Below are 18,938 nucleotides of genomic sequence, written 5' to 3'. Positions count from 1 at the left end.
AGATGGAGGGAAGATAATGAGTTCAGTTTTAGAAAGATTAAGTTTCAGGTAGCGTCGTGACATCCATGAAGAAATAGCAGACAATCAATTGGTAATACGGGACATGAGAGATCAGGAGATTTGGGTAGAGATCTGCATATAGGTGATACTGGATGCCAAATGAGTTGATTAATTTCCCAAGAGATGAAGTATAAAGAGAGAACAGCAGAGGGCCAAGGGCTGAACCTTGGGGGACACCAACCAAAAGTGGAAGGGGCGATGATGTCTTGCCAAAGAAGAAACGGTTAGACAGATATGAGGAGATCCAGGAGACAGCTGCATCTCGAGTGCCTATAGAAGCAAGCGAGTCTAGAAGAAGGTGGTGATCAACAGTATCAAAAGCAGCAGAGAGATCCAGTAGTATTAGAATAGAGAAGTTACCTTTTGCTTTAGCAGAGAGCAAGTCATTGGAGAATTTTGTTAGAGCAGTTTCAGTAGAGTGAAGGGGTTTGAAACCAGACTGTAGAGGGTCAAGGAGGGAATTAGAAGAGAGGGAGTTAGTAAGGCAATTGTACACAATCCGTTCAAGCAGCTTAGAGGTAAAAGGAAGCAGAGAGATAGGGCGGTAGTTAGTCAAACAAACGGGATCTGAGGAAGGATTTTTTAGAATGGGTGTGATAAGCGCATGCTTGAAGGCTGATGGTACAGTTCCAGATAGAGAAAGATTAAATAGGTGGGTAAGTGATGGACCAAGAGAAGGACAAAGAGACTTTGCGAGGTGTGGTGGGGTTAAGGGAGTCGGGGACTATTCTGCGTTGGTTGCACAGTGTGCGAGCAGCATTTCTTGTACAGGCCAGGAAAGCAGGAACCCAGCAGAGTTACGTGAATGCACATCACATGACTCTGCTCCCTTCTTCCCCTGGGGGCAGGGCAAGATAAGTTGCAGAGGGAAGAAGTCAGGCTCCTGCAGAGGTCTGCAAGTGAGAGATCTGCAGTTCAGGTGAGGGGTGGGGGAGGGTATATGAGCAAGTATGCATGAATGTTTGTGAATGTAGCATGGCATAGGGAGGCTGTAATCACACTCCAATCATGCCCAGGTTCCAGCATTCCTGGGCATGATAGGAGTGTGATTGCCGTTAGCAATCATTTTAATATTGTTATTGAATTTTTTTGTCCAATTTTGGTGTAACCACACTTTTATTAAAAATGTTAAAGTGTGTAAAGACTATGGCCTCTGAAATATCGTGGGAAGTCATGGTTGTTATAGATTAATTGATGGCAAAATATAGATCCCCTCAGGTATATAGTACCCCTCAGGTACTGTGACCATTTCACAAAGGAACACCACTCAGTTTACAGACACGTGGTAGTGCTGTGCATACAGACTAAAAGTAAATCAATGTGAGGGTGGGCAACATTATTACTACTTATTTAGGGATGCACCAAACAGAAAATTCTGCACCGAAACAGAAAATTCAGGATGCACTTGGCCGAAACCTAAAAGGACCCGCCCCCCTGCGATCATTTATTTAATATAGCAGTCACACTCCTATCATGCACAAGCAGCCAATCCATGGTGAAACCTGGCTAGCTGCCCCCTTGTGCATTAATGCTGCCAGCACAGATAAAACATCACTTACAGCCTCCATGTGCAATGCTTCCCCAATTACACATCCATGCTATCACGCAAATTAATTCACTCATTCATATACTCATTCACCAATACTAATCATTATTAACACACTCATTCATTCCCTCAATCATGCATACTCGTACATACACCCTCCCACACCCCCTTACCTGAACTGCAGATTTCCCGGAGCCGCTCGCAGACTTCCGCAGGGGCCGCTGCTTCCCTCTGCGTTGCTCGCACCCTGTGCGAAGCAAGAACAGAGCAGGGTCATGTGACAAGTGAATTTATCAGGTAAGCAGCAGCAATTGGCACCCTGTCCAGCCAACTCCAGGATGGAGGTCAATTATTTTCAGACGTTTTTTATTTTGGCATTTTGCCAATAATGCCATATCCGGTCAATATGCTTCGACCACCGATATTTTGGTGCATCCCTACCTATCGTACACTTCTTCAATAACAAAAGGTCACTAGATTGTCATTTCATCTGCCTGAAGTTACATTATGAGTAACCTACACCCCCAGGAGTACAGAATTGTGAGATTGAATCAGACTCTTAACCTCCTGCTCTCAGGATCCCTCCATCAACTTGGAGCACAGCATAGGGTTGGAATGAATGATGAGCCTAAGCATTCCACCTACATACACCACATTTAACCTTAACAGTGCAGGATTGAAACTACTCTGACTCATGCACGTGAATCTGGAACAGGATCTAGTCAATAATTGTGTATGCTTATAGTGGGTCAAAACAAGACAAAAGCCATCCACTGCAAAAAACATACAAACCAAAACACATTTGTAAGTTGCTGTATGTTGGCTTTGTAAGGGGGAGCAGAAACAACAGCATGTCAGGACAGCACGTTAGATATGTTACTTGTACCATAGATTAATTACGATAAAAGAATTTAAGAGTAATATATCCAATACAACTACACAAATTATAAAATAAAAGTTCAATTTATATGTAGTTTTGGGACAGAATGATACAATCTGAAGAGCTTGCATGAAAAGCCACTATAAGTATAACAGCATACAACGTAGTATAAAACTATATGTAACCAAGTATAATTCTGTGTATTTGAATTCTTGAATACATATTCCAAATTGGAGTATTTTAGAAAAAAAATCTCTTGCACAGATTTTTCACATAACCTAAAAATGTCAAACCGTGTGTGCAGTTGAGCAAGTTGGACTAAAAATAAATTGGCAAAGCCATAGGCCAAAAGTGACAGTGGAAGGACCAATCTGAAAAACCCTTATATAAAATACACACAAGAGCAAGTACAAAACATTATAAAAGTATAAAATGCAAAAGAAAGACCAGACAACTCTCTTAAGCAGCACCCACATCAGATCTGTAAGTTTATTTGCTTAATGTGCGACAGTTACATTATGAATCACATTCATGATATTCCATCACTGAGGAAAAACTGCAAGAAATGGTCCGTGTACTAAATAAAATTCTGTACTGAAACAATGAGGGGAGGGGATGGGAAAAAAAAATCCACTGATTAGACCTTGAATAATTCACTGCATTACCGTGACAAAGAAGCACAAACATAGGCTTATTTAAAAAACAGTAATTTCCTTAAACATTAATAATTAGAATGTCACCATGACTAACATCAGACACTGAGGTTAGGCTAAAAATGGTGTTTACCTCCATACCCACTCCCAAATCTGCCCGAGTCAATTTTTAATGATCACCCCCCCTTTTGATTTTTTTTTTGTTTCTCATTTTCTTTAGGTAACGGTATTTTTGCATACCATAATAGCAACATCCATATTGACAGTTAACATTTAGTAGAAACAATGTCTACCCCATTTTCATCTTTCCAACTGAGAAAATTTAGATTTTTTTTAAATAAAGGCAATAAGATTGAAGACTAGTTGGCTTGTCATAGGAATACATAACATCTACTGTACAATTTAATTTCAAGCTACGTTATAGAAATACAACACTAGCATGCACAATATTGTATTGAGATTAATGCAGCGGTAATCATTTCATTGGAGAAACTGTTATATATGCAAGTGCATTACAAAATAAAAACAAAAAATAAAAAAATAAACCTATGCTGCTTAGAACCCATTTCTCAATCCTAGCTTTTGGAGCCCTCCTAAGATCTTTAAGGTTTATAGCAGCCAAGACACACAAATACCCTCAAAATAGCTCATGTAATTCCAGTAAATTACTTCTATAATGGACAATAAAATAACAGAATAAGAGTTAAATATGATTTTGGAAGTTTACAGAATATGTCATTTGTACTTATTACCAATTAGTCCCGAACCCCCCCCCCCAAAAAAAAAACACATGGGCGAGACAGCAGCAAGATCCCTCCATTCTAAACTAGAACGTTTAGAAAAATGGGCTGTATAACGAATATACAACAGAATGGTTTTCTAAATAAAAAGCCAATACTAATAGCATTGGTTTTCTCAACGTATGCATGACCGAGAAAGCATGTGTTGTACTCACACACTTCCTTTTCTAGGACTGTAGATATGTTACAATAATATTGTATTAATCCAGAAAACACCATTTTGAATCTTACAAATGTCATCTGCACATTTTCTATTTTTGATGGTCACTTGCTAACTGCAATACATCCCTGTATATTACTGCCTAAATAATTCAACATGCTCCAAAGTAGTAGATTACTTTGTGGGGCAAATGACTTTAATGCTGAATATGTTTGGTATTAACTGATATAGGAGTAAATAAGTTTGCTGCTGGAAAGTCTACCAACACCATGATCTTACAGAGGCAAAAAATGTATCAGTTGAGGTCTTCACAAGTCTGAAAGTCACACAATACCGCAAACCGCTAAGAGTGGTTAATGTTACCCCTTCACTTTCTTTGGATGCTCAACAAGAAATGTTTAGCTCATAACTGCAGAGTAAGAGGCAATCCAGCAACAATGCATCAAGGCACTCAAACCTGTGACTCAAAGAACCCCCCACAAAACAAAACAACCTACATATTGCGCCAAGAAAAGTAAGCAGATGGATATATTGTAAGATAAGAAATGAGTGGGTCTGGAACACCAGCATTAACAAAAATGCAAGTCTAGATTTGCCTTCTTTGACCCAATACTGCCTCTTATGCAAATTTGGGCCAACACAATTGAAGTTAAGATGGGAGAAATAAAATGGCAATTTCAAATAGACATTTCTTCCATTAAAGTAGAAAATACTTTTAGTGAATACTGTCAGTTTTAACTAATTAAATGTAAGACATGTAAGAGATGCAGTGCACGAAGTACACAACATATGAACTAGATAAATATGAGGGCCAAGACGTGCACACAGCTAAAAAATATAAATATAAAATAACTTACTGGAACCACAAAACTATTAGAAGAAAAAAAAGCCATTCCATTCAAGTTATTCCTACTCTTAAACTCTTTCTAAATATTCTAGCGATAAATTAAAATTAAAAACAGCTCCACTTGTATTAACTACAGAACAGTCCATGTGCCAGTGTGAGGCTGCCATTCCATACCAGCACAGCCAGTCTAACTTTCCACTCATGGTGTTTTGGCAAAATGTCGAAGAGGCAATCAAAGACGGGTGGCAGGGTCTTCCCTGGGGAGGTTGTCCCTTTCTTACCCTCCCCCACCCTCAACCCCCCACTTGTGGGAAAAAAATAAAGACTGCGGTAGTAGCATCAGCGTGCGGCTGCCAGTCCATCAAGATGTCTTAATTGTTGCCTTCTCCACCATCGTCATCCTGTTGATCACTTGTCCAGAGTGTTAGGTTGTCACGAAGAAGTTGCATGATGAGAGTTGAGTCTTTGTAGGAGTCCTCATTCAGGGTATCCAGCTCAGCAATAGCATCATCAAAAGCAGTTTTGGCCAAATGACAAGCCTGCTCTGGAGCATTTTGGATCTCATAGTAGAACACAGAATAGTTGAGCGCCAGACCCAGCCTGATAGGATGAGTTGGCTGCATATGCTCTTTGCTAATCTCATGAGCCTCACTATAAGCTTTTTCTGAAGACTCCACAACAGTTGCTCTCTTCTCACCAGTGGCCACTTCTGCAAGATATCGGTAATAATCGCCTTTCATCTTCAAATAGAAGACTTTGCTTTCATATTGCGTTTCACTGCAATTCTTAATGAGAAAGTTATCAAGGAGGTTGAGCACATCTTGGCATACTGCTTCCAATTCTTTTTCAATCTTTTCACGATAAGCTCTCACCATTTCAATCTTTTTTTCATTGCCATCAGCAGAAGTCTTCTGCTCAATGCTGCTTATCACCCTCCAAGACGAACGACGTGCTCCAACCACATTTTTGTAGGCAACAGAGAGCAGATTTCTTTCTTCGTTAGAAAGTGCTTCATTCAGCTCCGTCACCTGAGGGGTAGAGTAACACCAATGCTTTAGTGTGAATGCTTACAAAACTGATGAAATATAAAAACGTTAGAGATTTCATAAGACAGTTTATGCATTTCATAAAGCCTACTGATTCACAAAAAAGTAATTTATGATCTCATTTTGAAGCAAGCAGTGTTTTCTTCTATCTACACCTCAAAGGCAGGTAAATGTAAAAATAAAGACATCACAATCTAAAACTACAGGGCCAACGTTTTAGATGGAGTGTATTGAAACTTTAAAGAGACAGTAGTAGATGTAACAGCGTCTCATTAGAAGTGGTAGAGGACTGAGTCTTTTACATCAGGAAAATGGTAGACTAATCTGCCATAAAATTCTGTTTCTTGATAATGGATAATGCTTTTTTCCCCCAACATATTCCAAATCCCCCAATTCTTATAGCTCTAGAATGTTAGTGATATTTTATACCCATAAAAACTTTCCATACTAGAAGAAATCATTTAACACGAATAATCTGGCTCATGTTTTTCCCCTCCATCTTTTGTAAACCACAAGCATTGATAATGTCTTAAGCTCAACATAGCATTATGCCTATCCTATGCATGCTTTAAAGTCCTTAGAATATAAAAAATCTACTACTTTTGTCGGAAGTCGCTTGAACAACCACGTATCTGCCACTCATGAAGCATCTGACACTAAATTATAGGCCATAGCTTCTTGTCATGGTATTGTTCCTCCATCAAACTACATATGACATCTATAGTTTTTAACCACTTCAGTCCCCTATGTACATACATGTACATCCTAAAAAGACACTCAATAAAGCCCTTTAGGACGTACATGTATGTCCTGACTTTCTTGTAGCGGCAGGGGCGTTTGTAGAAAAAAAAAAAAAAGGTTACATCCCATTTCGGCAGCTCTACATGTACAATGTATAACACCCTTTAACCTCCTCCAAACCTATTAAGTCATAATTATTAAAATGACTACACTAGAACATTAAAAAAATGTTTGGGTATGTCTTATTAGTGGATGTTACAGTAGACAAATATGGTCATTCAACAATGGCACCTAAAGGGTATTTTTTTTTAACATACTAGCACTCTATATTTTGCATGTCTCTGTGGTTTCAAATGAAAGCCTATTTGTTGTGAAAAAAAGGGATGCATAATTTTTGTGGGTACATCAGAGGGGAATCTTAATTAAACCCACATATGGTAAAAATAGCAAAGTAGTCCTGGAACTTAGGGTACCAAAACCCCTGGGACTGAAGGAATTAAATATCCTTTCAGCACCACCAGAACGCGTCACAACCAGTGCCTGCACATGAGCTGCAGTTCCGACAGGTCTCAGCGATTTAAGAGAGAAGTGTGTGCATAAGAGTGTGGTGTTACCGTGTATGGGGCTGTATGTTATCATACGAGTCTGTGTCAGCATATAGTATGTATGGTGTTAGCATGTGTGGGTATGTTACTGTAAGGCATTAGTGTGTATGAGTATAAGGTGTTAGCATGAGTGTGAGTTACTTTTTGGTGTTTGCGTGTCATGGATAGAGATTGAGGAGCAGGAAACCACTTGATAGATGTGCGCTGCATGGAGTCATACAGCATCACATGATGTGTGCAAGCATGAAGTACATAAGTGACAGACACGGTGAGCTCCATCTCAGGTACATTAAAGTTACTTCCATTATGTTTAAGAAGATACCAATGCTTTATTTAATGAACACGGATTTATTTTTTTCTTGAATATTTAACATTTGTCAAATTATGAATTAAGCTGATTTACCAATTTAATGAAATGTATCACTATTAAACGAGCAATACTATATTAAAAGAAATTACATTTTGTTATATATTTATCTTTAAAATATGACAATATATAAGACTATATAAGACTATGCCCCCCCCAGCACTGATTACAAGGATTGCAGTAGGACACAAGGTAACTATATATGCAGAGTCAAAACACAATAATATGGTTCCATACGAGTACAATATGGAACGGCACTCTGCTAAAACTTACAAAATGTAGTTTAACCCCATTTTGACGGAGGACGTAATAGTACATCCCCAGATTCCAGTAGTTTGTCGTATTGTGTACTGTCACTTTAAGCATCAGATAAATCCCTGCGGATGCATGGGAGATCAAGGTGTCAACTGACAGCCTGGTCTCCCTGCTTCTACCTAATTAATACAATCGTGCTAACATCACAGGAATTTAAACTCTAGTACATTTGCCTTCCGGTGACTTAATCGGACGTCACTAGGCTATCCCCACACAATCATGGAAAACCAAGATGTCTATAGAGACCTCGCCAATAGAGGCAGATCAATGTGTGATCAATCACTTCATGCGCCGTGACAGGCTGTCACAAACAGTGGAAAACTAAATGGTAAAAATATCTTTAAGCAAAAGCTATAACATACATACCTCTATAACTAGTGATTTTTGAAAACCTTGCTAATAAATTGGGTTAAAGATACCACCACTACTATATAATTGCCAATTGCCCTAGTTCCAACAAAATTAAAGCTCTGAAGAGTACCCTGTGGGCAATGAAGCAACTCAGAACTGTTTGTGCAGGTAACGCTGCTCACTTAAAGGGACAGTTAAGCAACCCTGGCACTCACACACACGAGAACACCTTTCAGGAACACACCAGCCATCATATGCAGCGTATACAAAAGCAGCGTGATCCCTTTGGCAAATGTCATTGGGATTGTGCTGAATACTCCAATACACACTTTTAGGGCTGCAACTAACGATTATTTTAATAAATGCAATTTTTTAAAATTTAAAATAATGTAATAAAAAACGTACAATTTACACTTTCATCTCTTTATTGCAATGGCCTCTCCATTCACCTTCTTATTTTACTGACATAATAATAAAAGCTACAAGAACCCAAACACTGTGTTTCTCAAACTAGGTTTTAATAAAGTTATTAGTAAATATTAATAATATATTTTTCATATTTAATGAAAACTATGAGAAAAAAGCCTTGTTTATATTTTCTTTTATTTACCAAACTGCCCCCAGTTATGCACATCTGACCCCCAGCTTGCCACACTGCCCCCTTATATGCCTAATACCTCCTATATGCCAGATTCCACTGTGCCCCCGATATGCCTTTTACCCCCAGATATGTTTTATGCCCCCTGATATGCCTAAGATCGATATGCCTTATACCCCCTATATGCCCTGAAATTCATATTACCCCCCATACACCACTATAACTCACCTATACACCACTCTGGCTCCTCCCCCTCCCATACACCACTCTGGCTCCTCCCCTCCCATACACCACCCTGGCTCCTCCCCTCCCATACACCACCCTGGTTCCTCCCCCTCCCATACTCCACTCTGCCTCCTCCCCCCTCCCATACACCACTCTGCCTCCCCCCCTCCCATACACCACCCTGCCTCCTCCCATACACCACTTTGGCTCCTCCCATACACCACTTTGCCTCCTCCCCCTCCCATGCTCCACTCTGCCTCCTCCCCCCTCCCATGCTCCACTCTGCCTCCTGTCAGCAACGGAGGTTCAGAAGACACCAGGGAGCCAGGTAGAGGCAGAGTGGCGTATGGGGGGGGGGCCAGAGTTGTGTATGGGAGGGTGCCTCCCATACACCCCTCTGACTCCTCCCCCCTCCCATACACCGCTCTGCCTCTCTCCCGACTCCGTTGCTGACAGGCACTTTCACTGCAGCTTCATAGAAGCCTCAGCGTAAGTGAAGGGCAGTAACTGAGGCTGTCTGTGCGATGCAGACCCCCACCGGCTGACAGAGAGGATGATCCTCTGCAGGAGACCTCGATTCTCTGTCAGCCGGTGGGGGTCTGCACGATGCGCACAGACAGCCTCCGTTACTCCCCTTCACTTACGCTGAGGCTTCTATGAAGCTGCAGTGAAAGTGCCTGTCAGCAACGGAGTCGGGAGAGAGCCAGAGCGGTGTATGGGAGGGAGGAGAGAGACGGAAGTGAGAGACCGGCCGACAGTGAGGGGAATCCAGGTCCCCTGCAGTGTTATAATGCGATCTCTGTTTGAGGTCGGATTATAAGGAGAGGAGTTTTTCAGAGCATTTGAAAAAAACCTCTTTTTATAATCGATAAAAATCGATTCGACTAATCGATAATGAAAATCGTTGACGATTTTCATTATCGATTATCAATTTTATCGATTAGTTGTTTCAGCCCTACACACTTTCCCCAGCTAGCCACAGTGCGAGATATACAACAGACTTAACTAGGGCTGCAACAACTAATCGATAAAATCGATAATAATCGATAATGAAATTCGTTGGCAACGAATTTCATTATCGATTAGTTGAATCGATTATTATCGATTATAAAATGAGGGTTTTTTTCAGCAAACGCTCTGAAAAATCCCCCTCATTATATAATCCGTTTAGTCTGACTCACCGTCTCACAGCAGCAGCTCCTACTTACTCCCCCTCCCTGTAATCACTGTGACAACTGGCCCCGCCCCTTCCTTCTCCAGGCCAGAACCACATGGCTGTGACACTCATCTAACTGTAAGTATGTGTGTGTATATATATATATATATATATATATATATATATATATATATATAATGTGTATGTGTGTGTGTATATATATATATATATATATATATATATATATATATATTTGGGCTACTGAAAGTTAGGGGAGGTGGGGGTTAATTTAGGGGCAGTTATGGTTAGTGGGGTGTTTAGGGTTAATTTAGGGGCAGTTATGGTTAATTGGGTGTTTAGGGTTAATTTAGGGGCAGTTATGTTAATAGGGTGTTTAGGGTTAATTTAGGAGCAGCTATGGTTAATGGGGTGTTTGGGGTTAATTTGAGGCAGTTGTGGTTAATGGTGTGTTTAGGGTTAATTTAGGGGATGCTGTGGTTAAGGGGGTGTTAAGGGTTAATTTAGGGGCAGTTATGGTTAATTTAGGGGAATCTAAATCCTGGGGGCAGTGAAGTGACATATCTTGGGGTATAAGGCATATACAGTATATAAGGCATATGTGGGGAGGGCAGTGTGGCATGTCTGGGGAGGACGGAGTGGTGTATCAGGGTGTATAAGGCATATCTGGGGGTAGAGAAGTGGCATGTCTGGGAGGCAGGGTGGCATGTCTGGGGAGGATGGAGTGGGGTATCAGGGGATATAAGGCGTATCAGGCACAGTGGCAGATGTGGGAGGCAGCGTGGAGTGGCAGATGTGGGAGGCAGCGTGGAGTGGCAGATGTGGGAGGCATTGTGGAGTGGCAGATGTGGGAGGCAGCATGGCGTGGCTTATGTGGGGAGGGCAGGGTGGCATGTCTGGGGAGGATGGAGTGGTGTTTCAGGGGGTATAAGGCGTATCAGGCACAGTGGCATGTGGGGGGTAGAGTGGAGTGGCAGATGTGGGAGGCAGCGTGGCGTGGCAGATGTGGGAGGCAGCGTGGAGTGGCAGATGTGGGAGGCAGCGTGGCAGATGTGGGAGGCAGCGTGGCGTGGCAGATGTGGGAGGCAGCGTGGTGTGGTATATGTGGGAGGCAGCGTGGAGTGCTGTGGTAGGCAGCGTGGCATATGTGGGGGGGCAGCATGGCATGTCTGGGAGGCAGCGTAGCAAGCCTGGGCTCAAATGTGCATATATTGGGGGGCTGGTTGGGAAATAAAGACAAGAAATGTATTATCAAAGTTTTTTTATTCTGCTGTTTGTATTTAACATCATTTGTTTAGTAAATTATTTTAAATAAATGAAAAATTTACATTTTTTTTATCCGATTAATCGAAAAAATAATCGGCCAACTAATCGATTATTAAAATAATCGTTAGTTGCAGCCCTAGACTTAACATCTCCCTGCAGTCACCTCCAACTTTGATATGCAAACACTGCACTCACTTCAGAAAACACTCCATTTGGCTTCAATGGGAATGCTTTCCTGCAACTGATTGGCTGCTTCAAGCAGCCACTCAGTGGAAAAAAAGGTCAGACCACATGGGCTGCCATAGGGCTGACGATTATACATAAATTTATTCAGCCTGTTAACCCCTTAATGACAAGACTGTTTCTTACTCGTGGTACATTTTGGGACAATGGCTCTTAACATTTTTCTGTGTCGCTGTGATTTTCTTCTCTCTCATTTCGTGTTCCCACACATAATATATATATATATATTTTCAGGACAAACAGGGCTTTCTTTAGATACCATTATTTTTATCATATCATCTAATTTACTATAAACAAAATGATAAAATATGGTGATTTTTTGTTAACTATGGGGCAATAAGTACCAGTAGTCTTTTGCTATTTCAAAAACATTTGTTCCCCAAAGCTGGTCGTTCTGCCCCATTTGCTATTTCAGGTATCTCTGAAGCTGGCCAATGAAATTTACCCCATCAAACCATATGTTTTTAAAAAATAGTCACCCCAAGGTATTTCAAATGCTGGTATTTTAACCATTTCCATGCACTAGTTCTACCATCAGCCTTTGTCAAACTTTATGGTAGTAAAAAAAAATTATTTTTTTCCCCACACACATTATACTCCAGGTATAAGTTTACTGCACCTGGTATAAGTCACTGACAACCACTCTCCTGAGTGCATTGATACCAACGAATTTCATTATCGATTAGTTGAATCGATTTTTATCGAATATAAGATGAGGGGTTTTTCCCCAGCGCAAATCCTCTGAAAAATACCCTTCATCTTATAATCCGACCTCAAATAGAGGTCTGACTACAAGACTAAGACCCAGATACCCCGCAGCGCCACAGGGAACCCGGATCTACCTGACAGCCAGTGGGCATCTGTGCAATACGCGCAGACATCCTCCACTACTGTCCTCCACTTCCGCTTCTATGATGGAGCACCAGCGTGACCTTCCGGTGCTCCAACATAGAAGCCCCAGCAGAAGTACCAGCAGCGGAGGTTGTCTGCGCGCATTGCGCAATGTTTGCCGGCTGCCAGAGAGGGGGATCCCCCGCAGCGCTGCAGGGGACCTGGATCTCCTCTACTGCCGGCACATGACCTTCCGGCACGCATTCATAGAAGCTCCAGCAAAAGAGCTGACAGCAGCAGAGGTTTATCTACACGGTTTATCTAGACTGCCCCTACTAGACACCAAGGAGTATGGAGCATGGGTAGGTTTGCAGAGTGTCAAAGCAGGGGGTATGTGACATATTTGGGGGGCAGACTGGCATATCAGGGGGCACAAGGCATATTTGGTTGGGAGAGGGGCACAGTGGCATATAGGAGTTATAAGGCATATTTAGGGGACACAGTGGCATATCTGGGGTATAAGGCATATCAGGGGAGACAGACAGTGTGGCAAGCCTGGGCTCAGATGTGCGTAACGTTTGTCGGAGACAGGTTGGGAAATAAAAACAAGAAATGCATTTTCCTCAGTTTTTTTATTCTGCTGTTTGTTTTTAACATTAAATAAACAAATTACATTTATTTTTTTATCCGATTAATCAAAAGAATAAGCGGCCAACTGATCGATTATGAAAATAAGCGTTACTTACAGCACTAGACAGGTGAAGCCAAGGTACTTATGCTTAAATGGGGCAGTGGTGGGAATTACTGCTATGATGCAAGCATGAGGGGAAAAAATGCATTCTTCCTAATGGCAAATTACCAACCCAAACGGTGTTTCAATTCATTATTACATATTAAGTATACTTCCTTAATTGTGTTCACACTACATTGTTGCTATTTAGGCAAATAAAAAACAGGGCTACTACATTCCTTAGAATTTTCAGACACAAAACATCACAAGAGGAGGTGTAAAAGGGTAAAATGGAATACACTGGTAATTAATTATATATATATATATATATATATACACACACACTTTTTTTTATGCCCGCAATTCTATCTAACAACAAGTCATAGAACTCATCAATCATGCATACAATTATATTTCTGAACAGCCAATTCAAGAGAAATGAATACTCCCACAAACAATAGTTAGAAGTAAAAAAAAAAAAAAAAAAAGTTGTCAGGTTGTACCGCCGGGTATTCTGCTTAAATTCACATGGTGTTGCATACAGAAATGCTGGAAACCTTGGTAGTGAATCCTGACTTGATCACTATCTGCATCACTGTAAGGGAAGAGGCCAACATGTTCTGCAGAAAAATTTACATGGAAACAAAGTCTTCATTTTGAAGTGTCAAGAATCTGACTATGAAGAGTTGATAGGGTATTAAAAAAAATAATAAAAAAAAATAAATAAAGCACAAACAACCAAAATGAAGACAAAATCTAAAAAAAAAAAAGCTCATTACAAAGGAATGTTTGCTAGATGTAAAAATGTGATATGCACCACAGTGATATACAAAATATACAGGTTACAAAACAGACATACTAATTATTTTAATATATAAAGCAAAAAGTCGCACGGCTGCAGCATCTTGGATAGTTGCCATGCAGGCTGTCTGGTACCATCCACATGGGTGCAATGCAGATTTAGTCTCCATCTGACATCACATGTTGCCATGGAAACCAGCAAGGTAACATTTCCATCTAAACTGGGTGAGGGCACAGAAGGACAATCTTGCATAGCAATCAATCTACCCACAAAGGCACATCCTTTTAACATTTGTAGATGCCTGTCCCAAAGTTAGTAGTATTCTAACACTATTGTGACTTAAGTTTCTCTATTTGCTGGTATGCAATTTGAAACTCCTCTTGGCCTCCCTAAATAAAAGGCCTTTCTTTACAGTCTACATCACTGACTGATATTGCAGCTGTGGATATATTATTCTTGACGGGTGTTTAGTAACTAATTTTGCTTAATTTATCAAATTATGTACTGCATTAAATATTGCAACACTATAATGCTTTTAAGCATTCACAGGCATTCTTGATGCATATGAAACATCACATTGATTAAAAAAAAAAATGAAACTGCGTGATTTAATCAGAAAAACAAGCCACGATATTTTGCAGCTTGACACATCACATTTAAATATTAATCATAATGGCATCGTTTGATCTGTAAAACGCTACATTGTGCAGCTTATGAAAAAAAACCCATTTAATTTGATGGGCTTAACTACACATCAGATAGCATCGCTAATTAACGCTGAAAATAAAATGTAAATGCTTGTAATCTTATGACTATACCATTCATTTAATATTATATAGGAATCCATTAGAATTGTGCTCTATGCAGACATCTGCCCTCCTGTTAATTTGTGTGATCAGCAGCTTGAACTCACCAAGTAATTAAACAAGGTGGTTTTAAGAAATCAGTAAAAAAAACTGAAGGAGAAAATAAACGGGCACCTGCTACATAACACTTTGCCTTCATTTAAACAAGTGGCCCTTTTCTGATTCCCCTCCCTCCTCCAGCCAGCCCAGCCTCTTCTCTGCAATATGACAAATACAGAATCTTCTGGAAGGGTTGGTACAGCCTCCCACCATCGCTTTGTTTCTCACAAGTGATCGCAGACCAGTTTTTTTTTTACCAACCCTCCTCCCCCAAAAATTGTTCAACTGCCATTTATTTCTGCCAATGAATAGGAAAAGCACAGGACAGACAAGTCCCGATCATAACGGACAGAATATAACCGTTACTTAAGGCAGGGCAGGAGAGGAGCTGTAGTAAAATGACACGTTACTCTCCAAGGGGTCCTCGATTGCCCTTTCCTGCTATAGATGTAATAAAACATGTTGGGGATATGTCATACCGTTAATGTATTATTACTTAATGACATCATTTTGACTCCGGATAGCTTTATACTGGTGGGTTTCGTGTAGGTTATAAGCATTCAATCTCAAGAACAGAGACACCGCCCTTCAGCTCCTAGAGCTGGAAGCATTGAGCGATTCATACATTTAAGGATATGAAAGGATCTCCCAGTGCAGGCGAATGGCAGCTCGGACATAAAAGCTTTGCACTCTACATACCATATTATCTAACCGCACCAGAGATGCAGCAAGAGGCCTATATCCCGAGGGACACAAAATGTACCATTCTCCTAGAACTGCCTGAAGACACTCAATGCGGAGATCGCATGCCTTTACGTACAGGTCACCCAACGCAAAGCGACAACATTATAGATTGACCGGCAAATATGTGCGCTGTACCGTTATGTAAAAAAAAAAATTAACGATTGGCAATTAAAGAAAATTCTACTCAACCGTGTCCATAGCATGCGCAAGGCGTGCACGGCGGGACAACTGACAGATGATGCCCAGAGACGCGTCTGGATGGTAGCGAATGCTCCATATCAAGTTATCAGAGGTTACATGAAATACCATACCATACAACATACAGCCAAACGAGCTTTACTGAAATATATATATATATATATATTACATCCTCTCTGGTCACTGGAACACCCCCAATTAACTATTTAATTCCGCCAATTAAGCAGAAGCCCGGTGAAGGAAAATGTGAGGCGAGCATTCATCTGTCATTAAGTGAAATACCGGCCTAGACACTGGCTCCCAACACCGCTACCCACATCCCCAACGGACTTACGGCTTTCATAGCAGCCGCCATATCGTCGTATCTCTCGGCTTGCTCGGCCAGTCGGGCTTTCTGCACTAGTTGCTCGCGGTCCACCATCTTGCTGCAGTTGACAGGCGGATAGAGGCAGTGACGGGTAGCGACTGCTCAGATTCGGCGCTCGCGCGGGCTACAAGACACCGCTCGTAACGTGGTATATGCTAAGGGCTAAGAGACAGGAGTCCGAAGCAACTAAGGCGACAAAGAGAGGAAACGCGCCCTACTATAACTGTATACTTTACAGCTACTGTCCTACTCTGTCAACCTACAGCTGGCAAATAACGGTCACTCAACTACCCGGTTACTCCCCGTTGTCTGCGCGTGCCTCCTCAGGCAGCTTTTTCTCATGCTCCACCTCCCGCCTTTGGTACTGCCCGATGACGACATCGATATTTTATATGGTCCTTGTCATGTGTTGACGTCAGCATCCTTAAAAGGGCAGACGGAGGCTTCTTTGCTCGTGAGAGGAGCAAACGGTACACGGGGCGTCGGCTTTGGGGGTGCTCAGCCACGGGCGATGGACAGGAGGCATGATGGGAAATATAGTTTATGAGGGCATGCGGTAGCGATGTTTGCAGAGGGAAACGCCTCGGTTAATAGACTACAAATGCCACATAAGATTCTGTACCATAAAGCGTTCGCATCCATTTTGTCCTGTTTTTTTTTCTGTCTGTAGTTCGCGTAATCGGGCAGCGTTTACTCGGTGAATTCTAAAAACTGTACTCTGGGCGCGTCAAACGATTAGGCTTCCTTAGGGACGTGGCCGCTGCAGCTGAGGTGGGCGCTGATTCACCATGCAGAGCATTAGTTGGCATGCGGACACAGCCCGCCAGACTAGGCTCAGACACACCTGTCATAGGAGAGGCTGGAGTTAGCATCTTGTTCGCCCTTACAGTAAGAAGGGCTGCTAGGGTTATTTCACACTGTAATTCGTGATAATAAGGAGCAGCCATTGCATTACTAAAAAAGCAAGCCATTAATAAAACAAGTAAATGCTTTATTGGTACGTAAATTATTATTACGTAAAAAAAGAGAAGGTCAGCAGTAACCCTATGGAAGTTCTCACGTGGCATCATCTCACATGCTAGCAAATCCTTAGATAAATTAAACGTTGCTTCTGGTAGACCAGATGTTGCTGCTTTCAGGGAAGTCACCTAATTAAGACTTACTTGCCTTGTTATTGTTTGCCCTGGGAAATTAGTACCAAATAATTAGAACATCATATTAGTACTACAAACTCTTGAGACCAACATTCACAACTAAGCATAGATATCCAATGTTTGTATTAGGTTATATATAATCAGCTTTTATAAGTAGACTGCGTTCACATTTTGTCCGCTACTTTATGGTGGGCTAGAAATTCCTTGAGGTTAACGGGAGAGCTTTCTGCGCAGGCAGGTTTTGTGAGACCCCTGGATCTCATGCTTAAGCCGGAGCTCAAGCTGGCTGGTGGGGAATATCCTATACGTGTCCGTTGCAGATGTGTTTAATGGAAAGTGTCTCCCCCAAAACAAAGTAAATGCACTGATGGATTCAGATTTATCCTCTAAGCACTTACATGCAAACAACCCTTAAATTACAAGTTAACGCTCACCTGTCATGCATTAGCAAAGTTGGTGCAGGAGGCCAGCTACATATCTCCCAGTTAAAAGTGATTGTTTTGAGCATTTACTAAAAATATGTTTCAGAAGTGTAGTGGCAGTCTTAGCTCCAGAAGTCTTAAGTGTACATGCGTGGCTTCCATTAAAGTCTGACCCTGCCATCTGAATGTCACAGCTGGAATCGAGGCTGATCAGACCAGGTAATATTCTTCCAGTTATTCATTGTCCAATTTTGGTGAGCCTGTGGGATTGGTAGCCTCAGTTTCTATTTCTTAGCTGACAGGAGTGGCACCGGGTGTGGTCTTCTGCTGCTGTAGATGCGCTTAGACAACCTCCGTTGCCGGCACTTCCGCCGAGGCTTCTATGGTGGAGCACCGGCGAGACATAACCTTCTGGTGCTTCACCATAGAAGTCCTGATGAAAGCACCGGCAGCAGAGGTTGTCTACGCACATCACGCAGGCGGCTGCGGCCGCGAGGAGGATCCAGGTCCTACGCAGCGCTCCGGGGGATCTGGATCCTAACTTACCCGCAGCAGGGCTAAATGAAAGAACAAACAAACATGTATTGGGCAATACGAATTGCGCATCCCTGCTCTAAACCCTGATTATAGGCCGCACCCCCACTTTAAAGACTCAAAGTGGGGGAAAAGAGTATATATATATATATATATATATATATACCTGTACCTAATAATATATACTGAGAATGACTATATTTATTGCATTAAGCCACAACAGCACAGGGGAACTGCAGAGGCAGAGAACCAGTAATACACACTTTACATGTTTCAAGCTACACAGAGCTCATAACGCACCCACACAGGCTATGAAGGCCTAGGCCTCTACCACTGATCTCGGCTGCTTGCTCCATTGTGCCACTCAACAGAAA

The 18,938-nt window shown here is 41.6% G+C and overlaps 1 protein-coding gene across 1 annotated transcript; it reads right to left on the bottom strand.

Moving 5' to 3' along the window:
- Positions 1-4,792: 4,792 nt before the first annotated feature.
- Positions 4,793-16,805, bottom strand: YWHAG (tyrosine 3-monooxygenase/tryptophan 5-monooxygenase activation protein gamma). Its single transcript, XM_053454845.1, has 2 exons — positions 16,422-16,805; positions 4,793-5,974 (listed from the first exon to the last, which is right to left on the bottom strand). The coding sequence occupies exons 1-2, from the start codon at positions 16,506-16,508 to the stop codon at positions 5,318-5,320; spliced, it is 744 nt and encodes a 247-aa protein (XP_053310820.1). The 5' UTR covers positions 16,509-16,805; the 3' UTR covers positions 4,793-5,317.
- Between the last annotated feature and the right edge of the window lie 2,133 nt (positions 16,806-18,938).

The sequence above is a fragment of the Spea bombifrons genome, chromosome 2, assembly GCF_027358695.1.
Source record: "Spea bombifrons isolate aSpeBom1 chromosome 2, aSpeBom1.2.pri, whole genome shotgun sequence".
Taxonomy (NCBI): domain Eukaryota; kingdom Metazoa; phylum Chordata; class Amphibia; order Anura; family Pelobatidae; genus Spea; species Spea bombifrons.
This window is presented reverse-complemented; position numbering and strand designations above follow the sequence as displayed.

Bases quoted from the DNA above. Each gene is read 5' to 3' on its own strand.
- YWHAG (XM_053454845.1), bottom strand. From the start codon at position 16,508: ATGGTGGACCGCGAGCAACTAGTGCAGAAAGCCCGACTGGCCGAGCAA. The intron at 5,975-16,421 runs GTAAGTCCGTTG...TCTACCCCTCAG, and splicing joins TGGCGGCTGCTATGAAAGCC to GTGACGGAGCTGAATGAAGC.